At 43.0% G+C, this 17,679-nt stretch overlaps 1 protein-coding gene across 1 annotated transcript in view; it reads right to left on the reverse strand.

Moving 5' to 3' along the window:
- Positions 1 to 11,132, reverse strand: part of CDH4 (cadherin 4) — a 426,117-nt gene extending 414,985 nt beyond the window's left edge. Inside the window, exons 1-2 of the mRNA XM_082065460.1 lie at positions 10,934 to 11,132; positions 8,678 to 8,789 (exon numbers count right to left, since the gene is read on the reverse strand). Coding sequence (XP_081921586.1) covers positions 8,678 to 8,789; positions 10,934 to 10,996 — 175 coding nt within the window. The 5' untranslated portion in view covers positions 10,997 to 11,132. The remainder of the gene's footprint in view (positions 1 to 8,677; positions 8,790 to 10,933) is intronic.
- Between the last annotated feature and the right edge of the window lie 6,547 nt (positions 11,133 to 17,679).

Below are 17,679 nucleotides of genomic sequence, written 5' to 3' on the forward strand. Positions count from 1 at the left end.
CTTGTTTCACTGACCTTTTATGATTCTCTAGACACAAACCAACAGAGCAGGCTGATACATAGCTTTGTATGGAACAATTTTTGTAATCTCGGCTATTCATCTTTGGATAATTGCTATATTCATAATTATTTTAAAGACAATTTTATTTAATAAGGATTGGAATTGCTATTAGACAAACTCAGTATAACAAAATTTTAGACTAAAAGTAATTTTTATGACTAATCTATGAACTGCTACAAAATTGTGATTTATAATAGGCATAGTAATAGCCTTAATGATTGCAGTGCTTCTGGGTATCAATGAAACACACAGATTGGCTCATTTCAAAGTAGAAAGGGCATTTATTTTTTTCCTCCATCATGGGTGGCCCATACATGTCTTCAGGGTCCTTGGAGGAACATCCAACATTCCCACTGTGGTTTCCACACCGTGGCAGCTATTTCCATGCTAATGTTAATAGGTTGTAGCTTATGTGACCCCCCCGAGCAGCAGCTATTGCACAGCATAACTCACAGAGCGCTGAATTACTGCCACCGGCTCTCTATTACAAAATGCCGGCAAATGGCAAGAAACAGCGGCAGGAAAGTTGTGAGGGCAAGGCAAAAAATAATTAAAATTTTGTACTGGAAGGGAGCAGAAAGTGGGAATCTAAACAGGCTGGCAAAGGGAGACGCTGGAGCCCGGGGTCATGATACACAGGGGCAGCAAGAGCGGCTCAAAGTTGCTGTTTGCAATGACAGCGCAGCCCATATGCCAGAGCATTTGCAGCTTCCCTCTCCCTCTGTGTAATTGCAATTCAAAATTAATAAATAAATTAGGGACAATGAATATAAACAAGAAAAAAAAAAAAATCATAAAGCCCGTGGCAAAGAGAAATCTTGTTCAACCCAACTGTTTTTTTCTACATTGCAGAAAAGCCGCTTGGGAAAGATTCTGCTGGAAGAAGCGAAGCAGCCAGCACTAATGACAAATATTTTGGGAAAACAGAAACTCCATATGTTCTCCTTTTATTCTACTAAAAATAAAGAGGAAACCAAGAGCTTTTTGAATTTAAGTGTAACATTTCCTTATGCCAGGAGACAAACTATGCCTAAGTTAAGTCTGGACATTAATGGAAGCAAACAGCAGAATGCTGGTCCCTGGTGTTTCAATTATTCTCTCTTTAGAGGTTATGCTTGCAAGAAGTTACAGGAACACAATTTCCCTGCAAGGATCATTTTTTGCAGGCTGTTGCAACGTTTTTATTTAAACCTATTTGATCTGTATTTGCAGAAAAGCTCAATTCACCACTCTTGCTTTTCATATATTCACCTGTTAAGTGTTTCCCAGGATCGTGGCGGGGGCTGGAAGGCACCTCTGCAGAGCACCTCACCAGCACAGGCTCAGCCAGAGCCAGGTCCAGGACTGTGTCCTGTTGGGTTCTGAGCATCTCCACCAACAGAGACTCCACAACCTCCTGCAGTGTCTGATAACCCTCACACTGAAGGTTTCTTCCCATGTTTAAGTGGAATTTCCTGCACTTCAGTTGGTGCCCATTTCCCCATGTCCTTTCTCTGCATACCACCAAGAAGAGCCTGCCTCTATCTTCTCTACATCCTCTCGTGAGGTATTTATATACCATGATAAAATCCCCCCCCCGAGACTTCTCCAGGCTACACAATCCCAGCTCTCTCAGCCTCACCTTTCAGAAATACCAATAAATAAATATTTAAAATAAATATCAAAGCAAATATATCACAGTACACTGAGCAGTAAGGAAACCCTCTGATGGCACCGCTGGCCAAGGACACTTCTGAGCTTCACCTCAAAAAGCAACATTGGGGGGATCATTTAAGCACCAAAACTGAATGTGAAGTTTACTGTTCTTCAGAACCTCTGGCTGGGGAAGAAAAGGTTTAAATACACAAAAATGGACATGGATTGAGTCCATCAAGCTGGCAGAAATTCCTACTGCAGTGCCCAAGGTCAAGGTCCTGGAGATACTAGCACAGGTTCATCTCAATACCCTCAATCCATTTCAAACTGGAGTTGTCCAAAGCAAATACTGGTCTTTATTTTTCAAACACTGCTTTCCAGTCTTAGTTCTTATTATTTCCATTTGCCTAAAAATAAAACAGTAGGTTTTACACAGGACTGGCACCAATTCTGCATATACCAGTAACCTCAAATCAAACAGAAACTCCTTTCTTTCCCTGTTATTTAAATTCATTCTACTGTATGAAAAAATATTAAGAAGCAGATTTCCAATGAAATCCTATCCTCTGTAGTTTTAATCTCTTCTTGCCCTTCAAATAAGACTTTTAAGTATTATCTATATTACTAAAATATTCTGTGAGCTATGCGCATGGCCCATGCTACTGTCAAATGAAGTACGCCACCAGCCCCGGTTTGCAATGAAATAAGATATTGCTAGAAAAACATTACACTTATTTCCAGCGTAGAAATTAAGGCAGAAGGAGGCTTACACATAAATATCAATGAAATTAGGCAATGAGAACTGACATTAGGTCAATTAAAATCAAGAAAGAAAATATTTCACTGCTAGAATAAATAATTTTTATTTACCACATGCAAAACAGCATTTCCAGAATGCTTTCAGCATCTGCTCTGTGCGATCACAGCTCCTGAGCTCTGTCAGCAATAGTCAGTTTCCAAACACAGAAGTTACTTTGAAATTAACATTTTTTTAACCTTAACAGACCTAACTTTATCAAGTTTGGAGTTCAAAACAACCGGTATTTCCCAATAAATAAGAAATTGACACTGTTCCAGACATGGCTTATTTCCTAAAAGCCTAAGCATAAATAAGCAAATGAATAAATTATTCAATAGAAGTTGTTGTTTCATTTTCTTCCTTAGTATTTTTTGAGTGGCTACTTTGAAGCAGTGCAACTCTTTAACAGACAAATTCCTCACACACACACACACACACACGCACAGAAGAAGCTACGGGTTTGTTGTTGAAGTAGATTTATTCAGATAAAAATCAGTTAGCTCCCCAGAATGCAGAAAAAAGTAATTTTACTTGGGTTTGAGGAATATGGTTCAAAGCTCTGAACTACAAAACAATATATACAGTTATTAGACAGTGTAAAGGGATTAACTCCACAAAGTGTTATTGACTACTCTGGTCTCATTAACTGCAATTTTATTTAGATAAAAATGTCATCTTAAACATCATTTTTCTGTCAGAAGTTAGATCTGAAGAATAACATTAAAACTAAATATGCATCAGCACGTCCCCAGTCTGCGGCAGCTCTTTCTGGGGTCTCCCCTGGAACTCACGATTGAAATTATGGCTTTGATTTGCAACATGCCCATCAAGAGAAGCCGCTTTTAAAATAAGTTGTCCCATGGAATGGGAGAAGTGTTTTCCAAGAGGCAGCTTCACTGGAGTATGTACAAGCTTAACAGAGAAAACCGATGTCTGTCTGCCTCTTTTTCCTCCCGGAAAGGAATGAAGAAAGGTTAGGGAAAGAGTTCTGGGTTCCCGGTGGACTTCCGCCTACTTTCAGATTTTATTAGAGAACTGTGAAGCTAATTATGTGTACGATAACTTCAGTAACTGCTTTTCATGCAGAATCACAGACCAGAAAATAATGAAAGCGCAAATGGAAAAGTCTCCCTGTCTCCTGAACCCAGGGCAGCTCAGCGCTGGGTGTTTCAGCAGCTGCAGCTCTGCTCCCATCCTGCTACCAGGAGCAATCAAACTGCAGGAGATGCTCAAAACCCCACCAATGCAAATCCCAATTCCTCATTGTCTTTGCTTCTGAAAAAGATACCCATAGGACACCCCAAAGGGCACCCTGCACAGGCAGCAGGAAGGAGCATCCTCCCCACCGCGCTGCAGAGGGACCTGGGCCTGCACACGTCTGTAGGAGCCAAGCTCCTACCGAAATTAACAGTGGCCAGGTACCTATGTATTTTATGGACTCTAGACCCAGGAAAAGTGGGAAGCCAGATGTATAGACAGGCAGAATGTCCCCATTAGCCAACTGACACATTGGGGTGGTACAGCGCTGCAGATACACACTCACTTGCTAGGCTGCTGTTTGTCACCCCAGGGACATGCTCCTTCCCACCAGGCACTCAGCAAAGCCATTAGTGTTTTTCCTGAAAGATTTCTCTCATGTTTTCATAAGGGCCAAATTTCAAGTATGCAGCAGTATTTTGGGGCTGTGCAATTATTTTCAAGTAGAGCTGTTAGTACATGTCACTAGCACACTCCACATTCAATTTCCTGTATTATCCTGACCACAAGAATACGCTATATTTACCTCCAAAAGCAGGTGTAGTATATATCTCTACAGTTCCCACTCCATGAATTAATAGTAACTACACTCAAATAGTTTGTAAACACTCACTCAGGTTCTCACTCTTTTTTTAATGTTTGCTTCCACACTATCCATGATGATCTGGAACATTAGGATTTTTTTGGTCTATCTGTTCTATACTCTTCTAAACAGTATTTGTAGCCTTCTTAAGTTTTGCTGTTGGAGGTGATGAGGGTTGAAAAGGATGGACCACGAACAAGAACATTCTACCTCTAAAACACTTGAGATGGTCTCCATACTGAATTCTTATGGAAAACAGGTATTTCAGTAAAGTTTTTATATATTTGTTTTTAACCAAAAATAGCACTAGTAAAAATCCTAGCATGGAAGCAATTACGTTTTAAGACATTTGCATGAAGCTTGGCTAGCTTTGGTTTCATACACTTGCTTAAAGCAGAACATGCTGGCACAGTTTATGCATCTTCCCATATGAAAATAAACTGCTCTTCCACGCGCTTCTACCCAAACGTAACTGCCTACACAAGTGAAGTTATTCTCCTACATCAGTACAGGCACTATTTAGGATGGGCAGCAGAAACATGAATCACTGCAGATTACGAGATGCACAGAAAAACAAAAAAGGGGTTGCACATCTCAACTGCTTACGTTGTCTCCTGATCATAGGGAAAGCTACGAGTTGTTCAGCTGTATTTCTGAGAGGTGACCTGCTAGAGCTGTGATGGTACTAGGCCAGAAAAATAACGCACTTAACACCGCGATGTCATTCCACCCACGACCAGTTGCCACAGGCTCACGGCATGCCAATAAAACTTGAATTTCTAACTTAGAAAAAGTCTTTTTTAATTACAAATCTTAAAAAAATCTTTAAAAAATGCAAAAGAGCATAAACCAAATATCAAGAGCATCACCCCCCTTAGACCATATTGCATATCACTTTTAGCATCCTACTCCTTATTTCTCTCCTTCCCCAAAAGTCCACTGGCCACCATCATTCCTGAATACCTGAGTTAATAACAAGGGATCAGATTCCTTGAGTCAGTCCTGAACTGTCTCCAGTGCAGTACAACATGTCATCGCTCCTCACCCCTCAGAACCAATGTTCTCACCATTTTAAGTTAACATTAATAATTAACAAAGAGAAAAAGATACCCATGCTGTAATCCTCCTCTGCCATACTGCAGCTTTGAGATTTTTCCTTAGGCTAAAGAAGAAAATAGTTAACAATCCTATTTTAAACATTACCATGCATCAGTGATCAAGACTAAGTTTATTATCATGCAAACAAAGACCAAAAAAATTTAACAGATTACACTCCACTAACTTTTATTAAGGGATGCAGGGACGGCATTTCTGAGGGAGGCGCTGGCTCTGCAAATCAGTTCAGTCAATACCCCATCATCAGGCTACAATGTTGGCAGTGATGGGCAATGTGTGGTATTTGTGGCACTATTGGGGAAAACTATTTTAAGTCTAATTAACATGAAATTTTTAGAATGCAAATGCTTTTCATTTATACATAAACCAAAATGCCATGACATTTCTCCCATCCATTTATCATAAACAAGTTAATTACTGTGTAACAAATAGCTGCTGCTAGAATCTCTATGTTTTGAGAGCTGACTCAGGCAAATAAGATGAACCACAAAGTAGTAGTTAATAGCTTATGGCATACTTATAATAAAACAATGACTGTAAAAGCTCTTGTTGTCAAATTAAGGCTAAGCTATTTCCATTGGAATAAGTCAATTATAGGCAGTGATTATCTGTTTAACTTGATTCAAACCTAGAACACTATAAAGACTTTCATTTTGACACATTGGTAACGCTGCAGACATTTGAGAGCTGGATGTTACAAAGCTTAAGAAAGAAATGTTTGGTTTATTGCCACATAGCTTATTCCTGAACCATGTAGCAGCTAAAATGTCCAACGTCGGCTGAAGTTCACAGCTCTACTGATGTCCACAAACCTCCCGATTGCTGATGAACGACCCCTTGGGCAGGACAAGTTGTCCCAGGACTCCTCACATCTCCTTCCTAAGGACAAAGTCAGGATCACACAACACAAAAACTTTATGTTTGCCCACTGGAATCCCCCGAGAGCTATCTGAACCACATATACACCTTTTCCCCCCCTCAATTCCATGACAGCACTGACAGGTGAATCCCACCAACTTTCTTCAGGCAAGCAGTCCCATTTGGCCTGAAGATGAATTACTGAATGCTGATGAATAAGATGGTGGTAGCTGGCAGCAAAGCTTTGCGTGGTGAGATGGTGTGAAACGGTACATATGTCAATCTATCAAACATGATAATGTAAGCAATCTGAACCCATTTTTGGTCTGAACTACTGTACAATACTTCACCCAGATGGAAGGAAGAGATAAACATTTTGTGCTGCAGACATATCAAGTGTTAGGAAGTAAAATTAAACCTAAACTGGAAAACTACCAATTTTACATGCTAGAGTATATATAAAGAACAACACAAGCATGAAGAAGAATTTTATGCAGCAGATTTTCTCCTCTATTATTGTACAAATTAATTACATAAATTTGTTTCCTATGATAAACAGCAGCATGTATTTGACTGTAGATTAAAAGGTGTAAAGATGATAGTTCACTTATTAGCAAACACAGCATTTGCACTTTTTTCTTTCTCCTTCAGTTGACAAAATGCTTACAAATCATATAACTCATGACAGTGTTACCAGGACATGAATCTTATAAGTGGTGCACCCACACATAATGAAGTGAGGGCCAGTTCAGCCCTAAATCAGAGGCAGGTTTGCCATGACTAACGTAAAACTACAACTGGCCCCTAAAGGATAAAATTAAATAGAAATATATTTTAATTCAAATCAACTTGACAGCCTATCTAAATATAATTTCATATTTAAAAAATATCAGTTGCAACTGAAATGAAATGGCAGCCGCTGTGGTTTCTTAAAAGTCATTACCAGCTAACTCCTCTACACAGACTTTCTGCTCCATCCCTATTGTCCACCTACATAAACAGGCAGCACAATTTATCAAGCACTAAACTGCAAAAAAAAAAAATACTCCTCAGAGCAAGTATATTAATGGCATGTTTGTCTAGTATTTGGAGGACATTGTTTATCAAACAATTTCCAAAGCTAAGTAGCATGAAATCTACTCAGTTCACAGACAGACCTGTAAAACTAAATATTTAAACAATTGGTACTTGGTCTCTTCATGTGGTGCTATATTGTTGGGTTTGTCTATGTCGAATCCCTGTTTGTTTATATTTCAAACTCAAAATAAAGTCCCCAATGTCTACTAATTGATGCCAGGCCAGTCCAGAGAATTCCTGAACAGCAAAACTAAGACAACTGGGCTCAGAAACAAAACTGATTGCCAGCTCACGTAGAGAAAAAACGTCCAGTCTTGGATTCTGCTGAAGCCAGAAAAAATACTGACAAATCTGCTTTTCTTTCGAGAAAAATCAAAGTAACAGAGCAGGTGTTTGCTCTGGAGGAAGACAGAAATCCCAGCTTTCTGGCAGAGACACGCGCATGTGAGTAAATGTACTCAGAAGAAAGTAGCAAAGGGTTTATAAACCCTTGAGCAGAGCATCAAGCCCTGATGTGCTCCCAACTTCCCCAATATTTCATGTTTTTAGAACTGCTGTAGCAGCCACCAATGGGTAGTGATTTAACTCAGTGGGGGCTGCCAAGGGGGGTGGGTGGGTTTTGATCTTCAAAAATTCTCTTGGAGTAAAAGAACGATTTCCTGCATCATGCAAATACAGAGTTTAATTATTTTTAACTTGAAAAGGAGACAGATCAATACACAGGATAATCTATTGTTATTTGGATTACGAAGATGTCTTAGAGTTTACAACCACAAAAGTGGTTATAATCCTGCAATTACTATAAAGCTAATTGGTAGTTTCTTTTTGCCTGTGTTTTCGTGTTGTCAGTGGGGCAGTAATGAAAATGAATGCCACATTTGTGAACAGAATGTCTGTAGGCTTGTTTACCACATTTCCAACAACAACGTCTGCTTTATCATGCATTTCAAAGCAGAGATAATTTAAGGATCTTCGAATTTCATACATTAAGAATACTTTCTAAAATATCAAATGTAGAGTTCCTTCAGACGGGGCGGGAGTGGGAGACTTAAAAGTGAAGCGATGACCTCACATACTATAGGCAAACAATCCACCTGAAGCAGCCGGCACGCGTACTTTGAATGATTCATCTGTATTCAAAACCGTGCTCAGGTAAACCACTTAATGTTTCATCCTCCTACAAATATAATTCTGCAGACAATTTCACCATCAAACCCAGCATCTTTAAGCCTCCTTTCACCTCTTGAAAATACAGTTATTGCAGAACCTATTAGGCTTTTTATTGCACTTACCTTTGAGTAACTTCTGCCCTTCCATGATGTTTTGGGAGACAAACGCTGTGTAGTCTTCTTCTGAAAAGCCAGGCTTGCATGTGGGTCTCACTGTAAGATCCCCATTGTGTGCCTGCAAAAACAAAACAAGGAGAACACACACCATGACTTTTGTCATTTAGGAAAATGTTTTGCACCCAATGACTGGGTGTTTAGGCACAGGCAAACCTGAACACTAAAGCAGCATGCAAGTAGAAACCGCTTGTGCTAAAGTGCCTATCTGTTGGAGTGGGTCCATACTGTAGCTGCAAAAATAAAACAGGCCAGAAAATAGTTGCCTGACTACAATAGAGAGCATTGTTTGTAGGAAGGCTGGGATACTGGGCACCGTCAGAAGAGGGGAGGGAACAAAGAGCAGCATTTCATCAAGGCGAGCTGTGCTCGCACCGGAGCCACGCAAAGGCCTGATGTTACAACATGCAAATCACTGAGTTTTGCTATTGAGAAAACTGAGCAAGCCACAGGACTGGAAGAGTAGAAAACACACCCCGGCTCACAGCAGCCTCAGGAGCTCATGGCCAAAGTCTCCTTCCCCCCCCTTCACCCTGCAGCAGCATCCGAGGCTTCTGCACTTGCCCCAGCAGTGGGGGGGGATGGAGGGGATGGCAGGGATGGAGGGGATGCCCAATCACACATCTAACAGTGCCAGTGAATAGCACAGCCCCACGCACAATGTGCCAGGATCCAGCGGGAAGCATCCACCTAAACACTCAGCTGCTCTGCTGCAACTCTGGACTGCGCAGCGAGGAACCAGCCCCTGCCACAGGGACAGGCTAGTCCGGTCGTGGCAGCCGAGGCTCCTTGGCATGGAGTACACACTCCCCAAAAAGGAGGGTCCCAGTCCCCAACTCAAACCAACTCACCGAAAGCACATAAGCCAGTGATTAATGCCTTAACAAGTGCCAGGTGATTTATGCACAAACAAGTGCTGGTGGCAAGGGATTTCTAACACCGCTGGCAGGGCTAGTCAGAGCATCACTCAGTGATGCAGCCTGCGCCTCCCATGCCTCCAGTCCCAGCAGCGCAGGCTGAAGCCAGGGCACCTGGAGAGTCATTTCCCTGAGAAAGCGCAACTCCGAGCGCGTACCTGCCTCCCCGGGGAGAGCGGCACAGCTCCCCCGGGCTTCCCCAAACACTCCTGGACACGGACAATGCTGCATTACAGAGAGAAAGCGCAGGGAAGAGGAGACACGGTTCCTTTTGCATGAGCTTAGTAAGCAGAAATCAAGCCAAGGTACTCTGCTAAAAATCACGCTCGGGAGACAGATGCCAGCTACTGCATGGGAAGCGCAAGGAAGCAGCGGCTCTGTGGACTCTGACCGTTGCTGGCAAGATGTTGCCATTAGGAAACATTTCAAAGGGTCTGACTGAAGATAATAGGCTTTGAATGCGAAATAGCCCAATTACTGTAACGGCGCTCGCTAGATGAGAGCGCACCGGGGCTACTTCTGCACAGCCACGAGCCTCCGAGGGCTCGGACTCGGGACATCTTCACAGATTAAACTTGGCACAGGGGGATATAGGCAGAAAAATAAGCGGCTCTTGTTTCTGCAGCCAGTCCAACACGAAATACAGCAGCCGCTCGGCTCGCACGGTAACACTGCAGCCACGCGTTCAGGCATTTGTTGATGTTCTGCAGAAATCCCTTAATTTGAGGGGCGGGAGGGGGAAACCTAAAAACCCCAAACTTTTCAGACGGTCAGCCCCCAACACGGTTCAGGCCCGCTCGCTGTGCTTGCGGGCTTGTAAAAATAAAAGTTAAAGGTACCGCCACGGCGCCGGCAAAGCAGGGACGGCTGAGCGGAGCGGGCAACGCTGGGCAGCGGAGGCTCCGCCGGGGCGCGCAGGGCTCCGCGGGCGCAGCGGAACCGCCGCGGGACGCGCCGCTACCCCCGAAGTTTATCTGGCAACGCGCATCACGGAGGGCAAGTTTTGCCGGCATCGCCGGGGAGCTGGATTGCACCTAGATCGCGCTAAGAAATAATAATTAAAAGCAGCACGATGATTAAATAAAAAAAAGGGGGGAAACCGGTGAAAGCGGCAGAGAGCTGCGGGGGCGCCGCTCCGCTCCCACTCACCCACCCCGGCCGCGCGGACCGCGAAGTTGCCGCGGCTGCCGTGCCCGCAGGCGGCGGTCGCGGCGGCGGAACCTCCGCGGCGCGCGGAGCCCCGTGGGTGCTGCCCGCCCGCCCGCCGCCCCCGGGGCACCCCACTTACCACCATCGCCGAGCCCCAGACGGAAAGGAGGAGCACCAGCAGCACCCGCCAGCCGGCCCTCATGGCCCCGGCGGCTCCGGCCCGCCCGGCGGGCGGTGGCTGGCGCTGGCCGCCCCGCTGCGCACTGCCGGGCCGGGGTCGCTGCCGCCCCGCTCCCGCAGCTCGCTCTGGGCTGCAGGTGAAGCGCCCGCCGCGCGCCGCCGCCGCCGCCAGGCCCCGCCCCCCAGCCCCGCGGCGCGCGGGCACGCGCCGCCTTAAAGGGACAGGCACCGCCTTAAAGGGACAGGCACCGCCCCGCAGCGGGGAGCCGAGGCGGGGGGGGGCTTCGGCGGCGACGGCGTCTACCCCGGCACCGTGCGGAGCGCCGCGGGGAGGGGGATCCGCGTTCGTGCAGGGCAGCCCGGGAGTTCGCCTGTGCAGAGAACAAACTTGCATGTCCAAAGATGAAAAATGAACATATTCAGGGAAAGAAATATAAACAAACCATATCCAGGGGAGGGTCGTGTCCGCTAAAAGTAGCATATCTGGGGAAGACTAGTATATCCAGCAAAAGGATGTACCCCGTGGGGAAAAAAATAACATGTTCAGTTGAAAAACAAGCGTGTCCAGTGAGGAAAAACTAGTGTGTCCACAGAAAAAGCAAATACATCCAGGGGATGATGAGCACACCCGGTGAGGGAGGCATAGCCCAGGTGGCGAGGGAAAGGCTGCGCATCCACCGGGAAAATGAACATATCAGGGAGAAAAAAATCTAATATATCCAGAGATGAAAAACTATCATACCTGCAGAGAAAAAAACCATGACACCAGAGGAAATGACATCCCTGCCATGATGGGGACGTGCTCCTTCGCCTGCAAAGGTTTCTGCTGAACATCACCCTGTTTGGGCGGGAAAGGCCTGGTGGGGGTGATGGCAGAGGGGCTGGGGGTTTGAAGAGCTGGGGGTGATGTCCGGGTGGGCTCTGGGCGAGCGGGTCCCTGAGCACCCCGGTTCACCTCCTGCGCTTGTCTTAGTCAAACCTTGGGCGGGAAGAGGGGAGGGTGCAGCAGGTGCATCCCTGAGAAGAGAAAAATTGGGGTGAAGAGCAGCTTTTGGATCAGGTAGGAAACTGGGTAGTGGCTGAAGTAGCTCCTCAGCCGTGTCCATGAGGCAGTCTGAGCCTGGACCTTCGTTTCTTAGAGGAAAATAGGCACGTCAGGCCTAGTCCATGTCCACATCAGCAGCAGATAACGCTAACTCCGCTAAACTATTGGGTTTCTGGTGTAAAAATAAAGGCAGATCAAAACAGGTCCAGAAAGCGAAAGTCAAGTCAGTTTAGTTTCCACAGAAAACCGAAAATGGAAAGCAGCAGTTTCCAGTGCTAAGTATGGCTCCTGCTATTTTCCTCCAGCGTGACCCTCCCGTCCAAATATGATCTTTTTCCTTTCTGAATGCAGCTCAACTCCAGAAATAGGAGTTCTCAGGCATGTGTATTTTGTGCATATAAATCCAACACCGATTTGCATAAATAGATGCATACTATCTGATGTACGTGCAAAACCAGACATTGCAGCTGAAAAATCTGGCCATTAAACTATTCTGTTAGATTCACACATTTCCAAAGGAATGAGGCACATAAATCCACTGACTGCATCTTTTGCTGCTGAGTAGATTTAATAGCATTGTGTTAACACCTAGAGATGTTGGTGAAGAACTGAGACCTCATTGTATTAAGCTCTGTAGACACAAATAATGAAAAGATTGTTCCTCCCCCACCAATTTACAGTCTTAGTGGATTATAGGGTTTATTTTGTTTTTAAACAAGTATTTCTGGTTTTGTTATATAACATTGAATAAATCCCATCATTGTATTGAATTTAGTGTATACCCTTTTTTATGGAGCACTTTCACAAAAGCTGAAATAATCAAGTTACACTGTGAAAGCAAAAGTAAATCCTTATATGTATATACAAAAGCTAAATTTGTTCCTTTTATTTTTGTCCTACATTCCAAAGTTTAGAGTAGATTGTTCCAGGTTGAAGGGCAGCTGCTGTTGTTGCTATTTAAATAAAACTACAAGTACTCTAGAGACTTCTTGGAGACACTTTGGATTTGTGCAACTGCAGCATGGATATTTCCTTTTGAATACCTATGGCCAGTTATTTTGACTCTTGTTGCTCTACAGCTGTTGCTATGCATGTGCTCGCTCTGTTTGATAACTTTGTTAATATGACAAGTTCTACAAGCATTGTCAAAATAAGTCTGACACCACAACAGATTGTGAAGAAAAGGCAGAGCAGTAGTGAAAAAAAACCCAGAATTCTTCAACATGTTTACAGTTGATTTCTAATCTGATGGCAAATTGATTTTTTTTCCCAAACCAGTTTGCCATCCCTTGTTTCTAAGCCATGCTAACTGACTCTGCACTTGGGCAACGAGTCTGCAAACGGAGTCAGTATTGCTTTCCAGTTCTGTTTCTAGTAACTCTGGCCTATGTGAGACACAAGGTTCCTTCCCAAAGGGAGGTGTTTCCAGAGGGAAATTCGGTGTTCAGACCATGGAAATCACTGGTTTACCTCTGTGGTTGTTTTCACTCCACCATTTTCCTCCAACTCTTGCAACTTAAATTAATTTTGGAAGGAATTTTGCTAACTGATTAGCTACTATTTCAACTACCTCCTTGTTTAGAAGCACTTCACATGAAGTGCTTATAAAATATCTTCCTTCAGATCCTTAAGGAAAATTAAAATATGCCATTTACATTTTTGTACCCATTGAATTTTTAGCAAATTATTGCATTTAAGCATACAGGTCTGAGCTAGGCCTGAACATATGTTATTTGGGAGGGTTAGCTTCAGACTCCCGCTTCACTTGGAGTCTGCTGGGAGACTTGTTATGAATCGGTATTCTTGCAAAAAAAGGAAATAGGAAGCTCTACCATCTAACATATGAAAGCTACAAGATGTGGATTTGGCTGGATGAAGACATTTAAGAGCATACACATGCACAGTAAATCAACTTGCTAAACACCTCAAGAGCAAAACTGCTGATCCTAAGAGCCAACTGGCTGTACTGCACGAGGCTCAAGAGAATAAAAGGCTCATAGATGAGCCATCTACAGAACTGACTGTGCCAAGATAATGAGGAGCGCAGAGCACACGAGGGATTCTGCTCTCCTTGGTGCACACGTGTAATTCCTATTGACAGCAGTGGGAGTTGCACGTACATATCAAGGGGACAATAGAACCGTTCGTGGTGGAGATGAGCATCAGATGTGAGCTGCGTTACCACGGAGAGAAAACAAGAGAGAGGGAGGTGTGATCACTGAGGGACAGTACGACATACAATAATATTGTCAAGCAGCCATCAAATATGTGAAAGCATGGGAATAACAAATTAAATGGACAGGAGGTGAGAAAACAAAGTCTCGGGAGACTTTTGCCTTCCTAGCTTAGGGCTGATATCTGAATTCCTTATTTGGGAAATATTCTCGCTGGCTTAACCTGTTTAATTGTCTGATAAGTAAATGTTTCGCTGAACTCAAGTGAACAGTTACGGCCTAGATGCCAAGGATAAGAAGTGGATTTATTAAAAAAATCTGACAAACAAGGAGAAATGAAATTAACAGAGCATGCAGACCATGCTTAGGTTTCTTCTGTATGATCTGATGACTTTTGTTTCTTCTAGGAGACAGCTAGCTGACCGGTGATTTAGAAGGTCGTTATCACTAATTTGGGTTTGTGTCAAAAGTAGTAACAAAAAAGAGAATATGTACAGAACTAGGGAGATAATGATGATTCTGCATTGATAGATAATGGTAAATTATGAGTTTATGTCAGCAGTTCAAAACTGAAGTGAATGAGAAATGCCTTCAGATTTAATCCACATTTGGCATCTTTTTAGGATGTGTAGGGAAAGTGGGACAAGATGAAACTGAACAGGAAAGGTAAATCAAAGTTGTGGAGAAATTAACGATCAGGAAAATACTTAAGTGTCTAGTAGATCTAGACAGAAACCAACAGAGGAAACAGAGATGCTCCTGAGTAGGAAGACCACAACCACAAAGGGAAAATAACTAACAGTAAAAGCCAGACTTTGGTACATTTATGTAATTCTTTAAAGCAACAGCAAGTCACTGGAACTACACAAGTGGTTGGGCACAGCTCGAAATTCTGGATTACTTATGATCTGGCTCTGGTACAAAATCTAAAGACAAAATGATGAATCACAGAAGAGAAAGTGACTCGAAGAAAGAATCCACAGGAAAAAGCAGCACCGAACAGGAAGGGAATATGCATTAATCTCAGCTGATTCTGTACCAGTCTGTGTGTGCTGGGGTGGTGAAAAAGATACAACTGCCCTCCTGGCTAAACAGATCTTTGGAAGTCACATTTTCAGTCCTTCTAGACACGCTGCAATGCCAAGGAATTTGAACTTTCTCTCTTTTCCACTATCTGCCCATCAGTACACTGTGGCTCCTATCGATTCTCCTGAGTTGGTAATGTGAATGGCAATGAGGAAAATACACCTTCAGAAGCCCTATACAAAACCTTCCTGCTCAGTTAATTACACCGACCAAGGGAGGCCAACTTCAGTGTAGTCTGACCTCTAATTATGAGACAGGCTATGGTCTCCTCATTGAATTATGCCAGCATTAATGGCAGCATGCCAGCAATGGCTATATTAAAATCAATTTTTAAATCCCAACTCTATGTCTCTTTCACCTAAGGTGAGGTAACACACCTTATAGCAATGTAACTGTTATTAAAACATTGTAAAACAAAATTGACCTATGCAAAACAGTAAAATTTCTACTTTTTTTTTTTTTAAATTCATTTATTGTATTCTTGCAAAAAAAAAGGGAAAAAAGGTAAAGTTAGACTGAGAGCTTTAAGAAGTCTGTATCATTACAGTGGGCTGCAGTTTAAAGCAGTAGTATTAAAAAAAAAAAAAAAAAAAAAAAAAGGCAGAATCAGGTTTGTTCTCGGAAGATACAGAGAGTGCCTATTTATGTCAATATGTCCCTAGTAACAGCTTCAGAAAAGTGACCTCTCTGGTTCAGGGACAAACCTGAGTGCCAAGCAGAATGTACTGCAGGAGATCACAGACGCAGCAGGCGATCAGCTCTCCCGGCTGCTCCGCAGAGCAGTGCCTGGTATTCAGGGGAACAATGAAACCCCACCAGATTTAGTCTAAAAAAAATATAAAAAATTGAAAAAAATTAATGGCCATTGTGCCATCACCTCAAACAGTGACCTAAAGCAGCCATTACCAGAATAGTTGCATTCACCATGGGCTTTACACTGTGACAGCAACCTGAGAAGAACCTTCTCACTGTAAGATGCACCAAGTGATCTCCTCCCACCCTGTCCGTGCTCTGTCCGCCCCCCCTGTCCCCGGGACCTCCCGTTCCCCAGCTCTGCTCACACTGACGCACTCAGGGGAGGATCTAACCCAGGAAGCCTTGCAGTTCTGTAATTTTCCCTCGTCACACACCAGAAAACTCCAAATAACTATCAACACAATTAAACTTTTTATCTCTAGTTTCTTATGGAACTGCTGAAGGAAAATGAGGATTTTTTCAGACTTGCAGCTTTTCCTGGTTTTATTGTTTATAGCAGCAATTCTCCTCATCACTTCACCATTGTTTTCTTTCTCCTCCCCTTTGGTGGACATGCCTCTATCTACACTGAAATTTTCACATTAATATAACTTATTCCAGTCTGGATATCACAATAAGTTACACTAGTACAAGCAGCAATATTAATAAATAAACACCCTTCTATCTAGCAAAAACATGAGGTCCAGATCAGGCTTTCTTATATTATTGACAATACATGCTTTTCTTCTTTATCAGGAAAAAAAAACAAACGTGTTTTCTTCTGGACAGATTGCTAAAGTATAGATAGAAGTTATATTCTGAGCTCTGTCTCTGTCTTTTGTGGCACTCAGCTTGTTTGTATGCCTCCCAAATATTTTTCCTCATGAATATATCCAACAGTTTTAGCACCACAGCAGACACTCTAAATGGTGTGTGTGTGCATGCTAAACGCTGAGGCAGAACTCCTCAGAGAAAAGCCCAGTTACCTTTTGAATATGAAGTCATCTTCTGGAGCCGTTAGCATTTTTGGTCAAAGACAAAGCGATCTACAAGAGAGAACTTCAGCAGCTGATGGTACAAGTGAAAAGATAAGAAAACTTTGAGAGAGGGGCGAGAGAGGAAGAGATGCGCTCTTCTAAGAGATTACTTTATGACTAAATACCACACACACAAAGAAATTCAGCATATTTCCAATTTAAAAGGTAGTGAGAAATTACAGTGTTTGTCTCCGTACAACTTCAGACAAGTTAAAGATGTATATAAAATTTATTTGAATATCTGAATCACTGATTTAGCTATAGATGTGCAGAATAATAAGATGTGGAGGAGTTATACTAACAATATTACATGTCTAAGTGAAATAAAGCCTAGAGATAAAAGAAAAGGAACTATTTAGGAATATCACATGCATGGCCAGATGAATAATATGGACTGATTGTAAGCCAAGGTTAATAAACACAAAGTCCTCCACATGCACGTAAAAGGAAGAGAAAGAGTAGAGCCACAGGGGTTAAAATTTTGGTAACTCCCTTTGGTAGTTATCACCTGACTACTGTTCAACTGATATATGCCAGTTTTTTATGTCCGTGGCATTCTTGCATGAGCCCAAAGTGTTCTGTATACAGAATAACTGCTGCCTTTTGCCAGTGCCTAGAAATATCTGAA

This window comes from Streptopelia decaocto, assembly GCF_964273445.1.
Source record: "Streptopelia decaocto genome assembly, chromosome: 14".
Lineage (NCBI taxonomy): Eukaryota > Metazoa > Chordata > Aves > Columbiformes > Columbidae > Streptopelia > Streptopelia decaocto.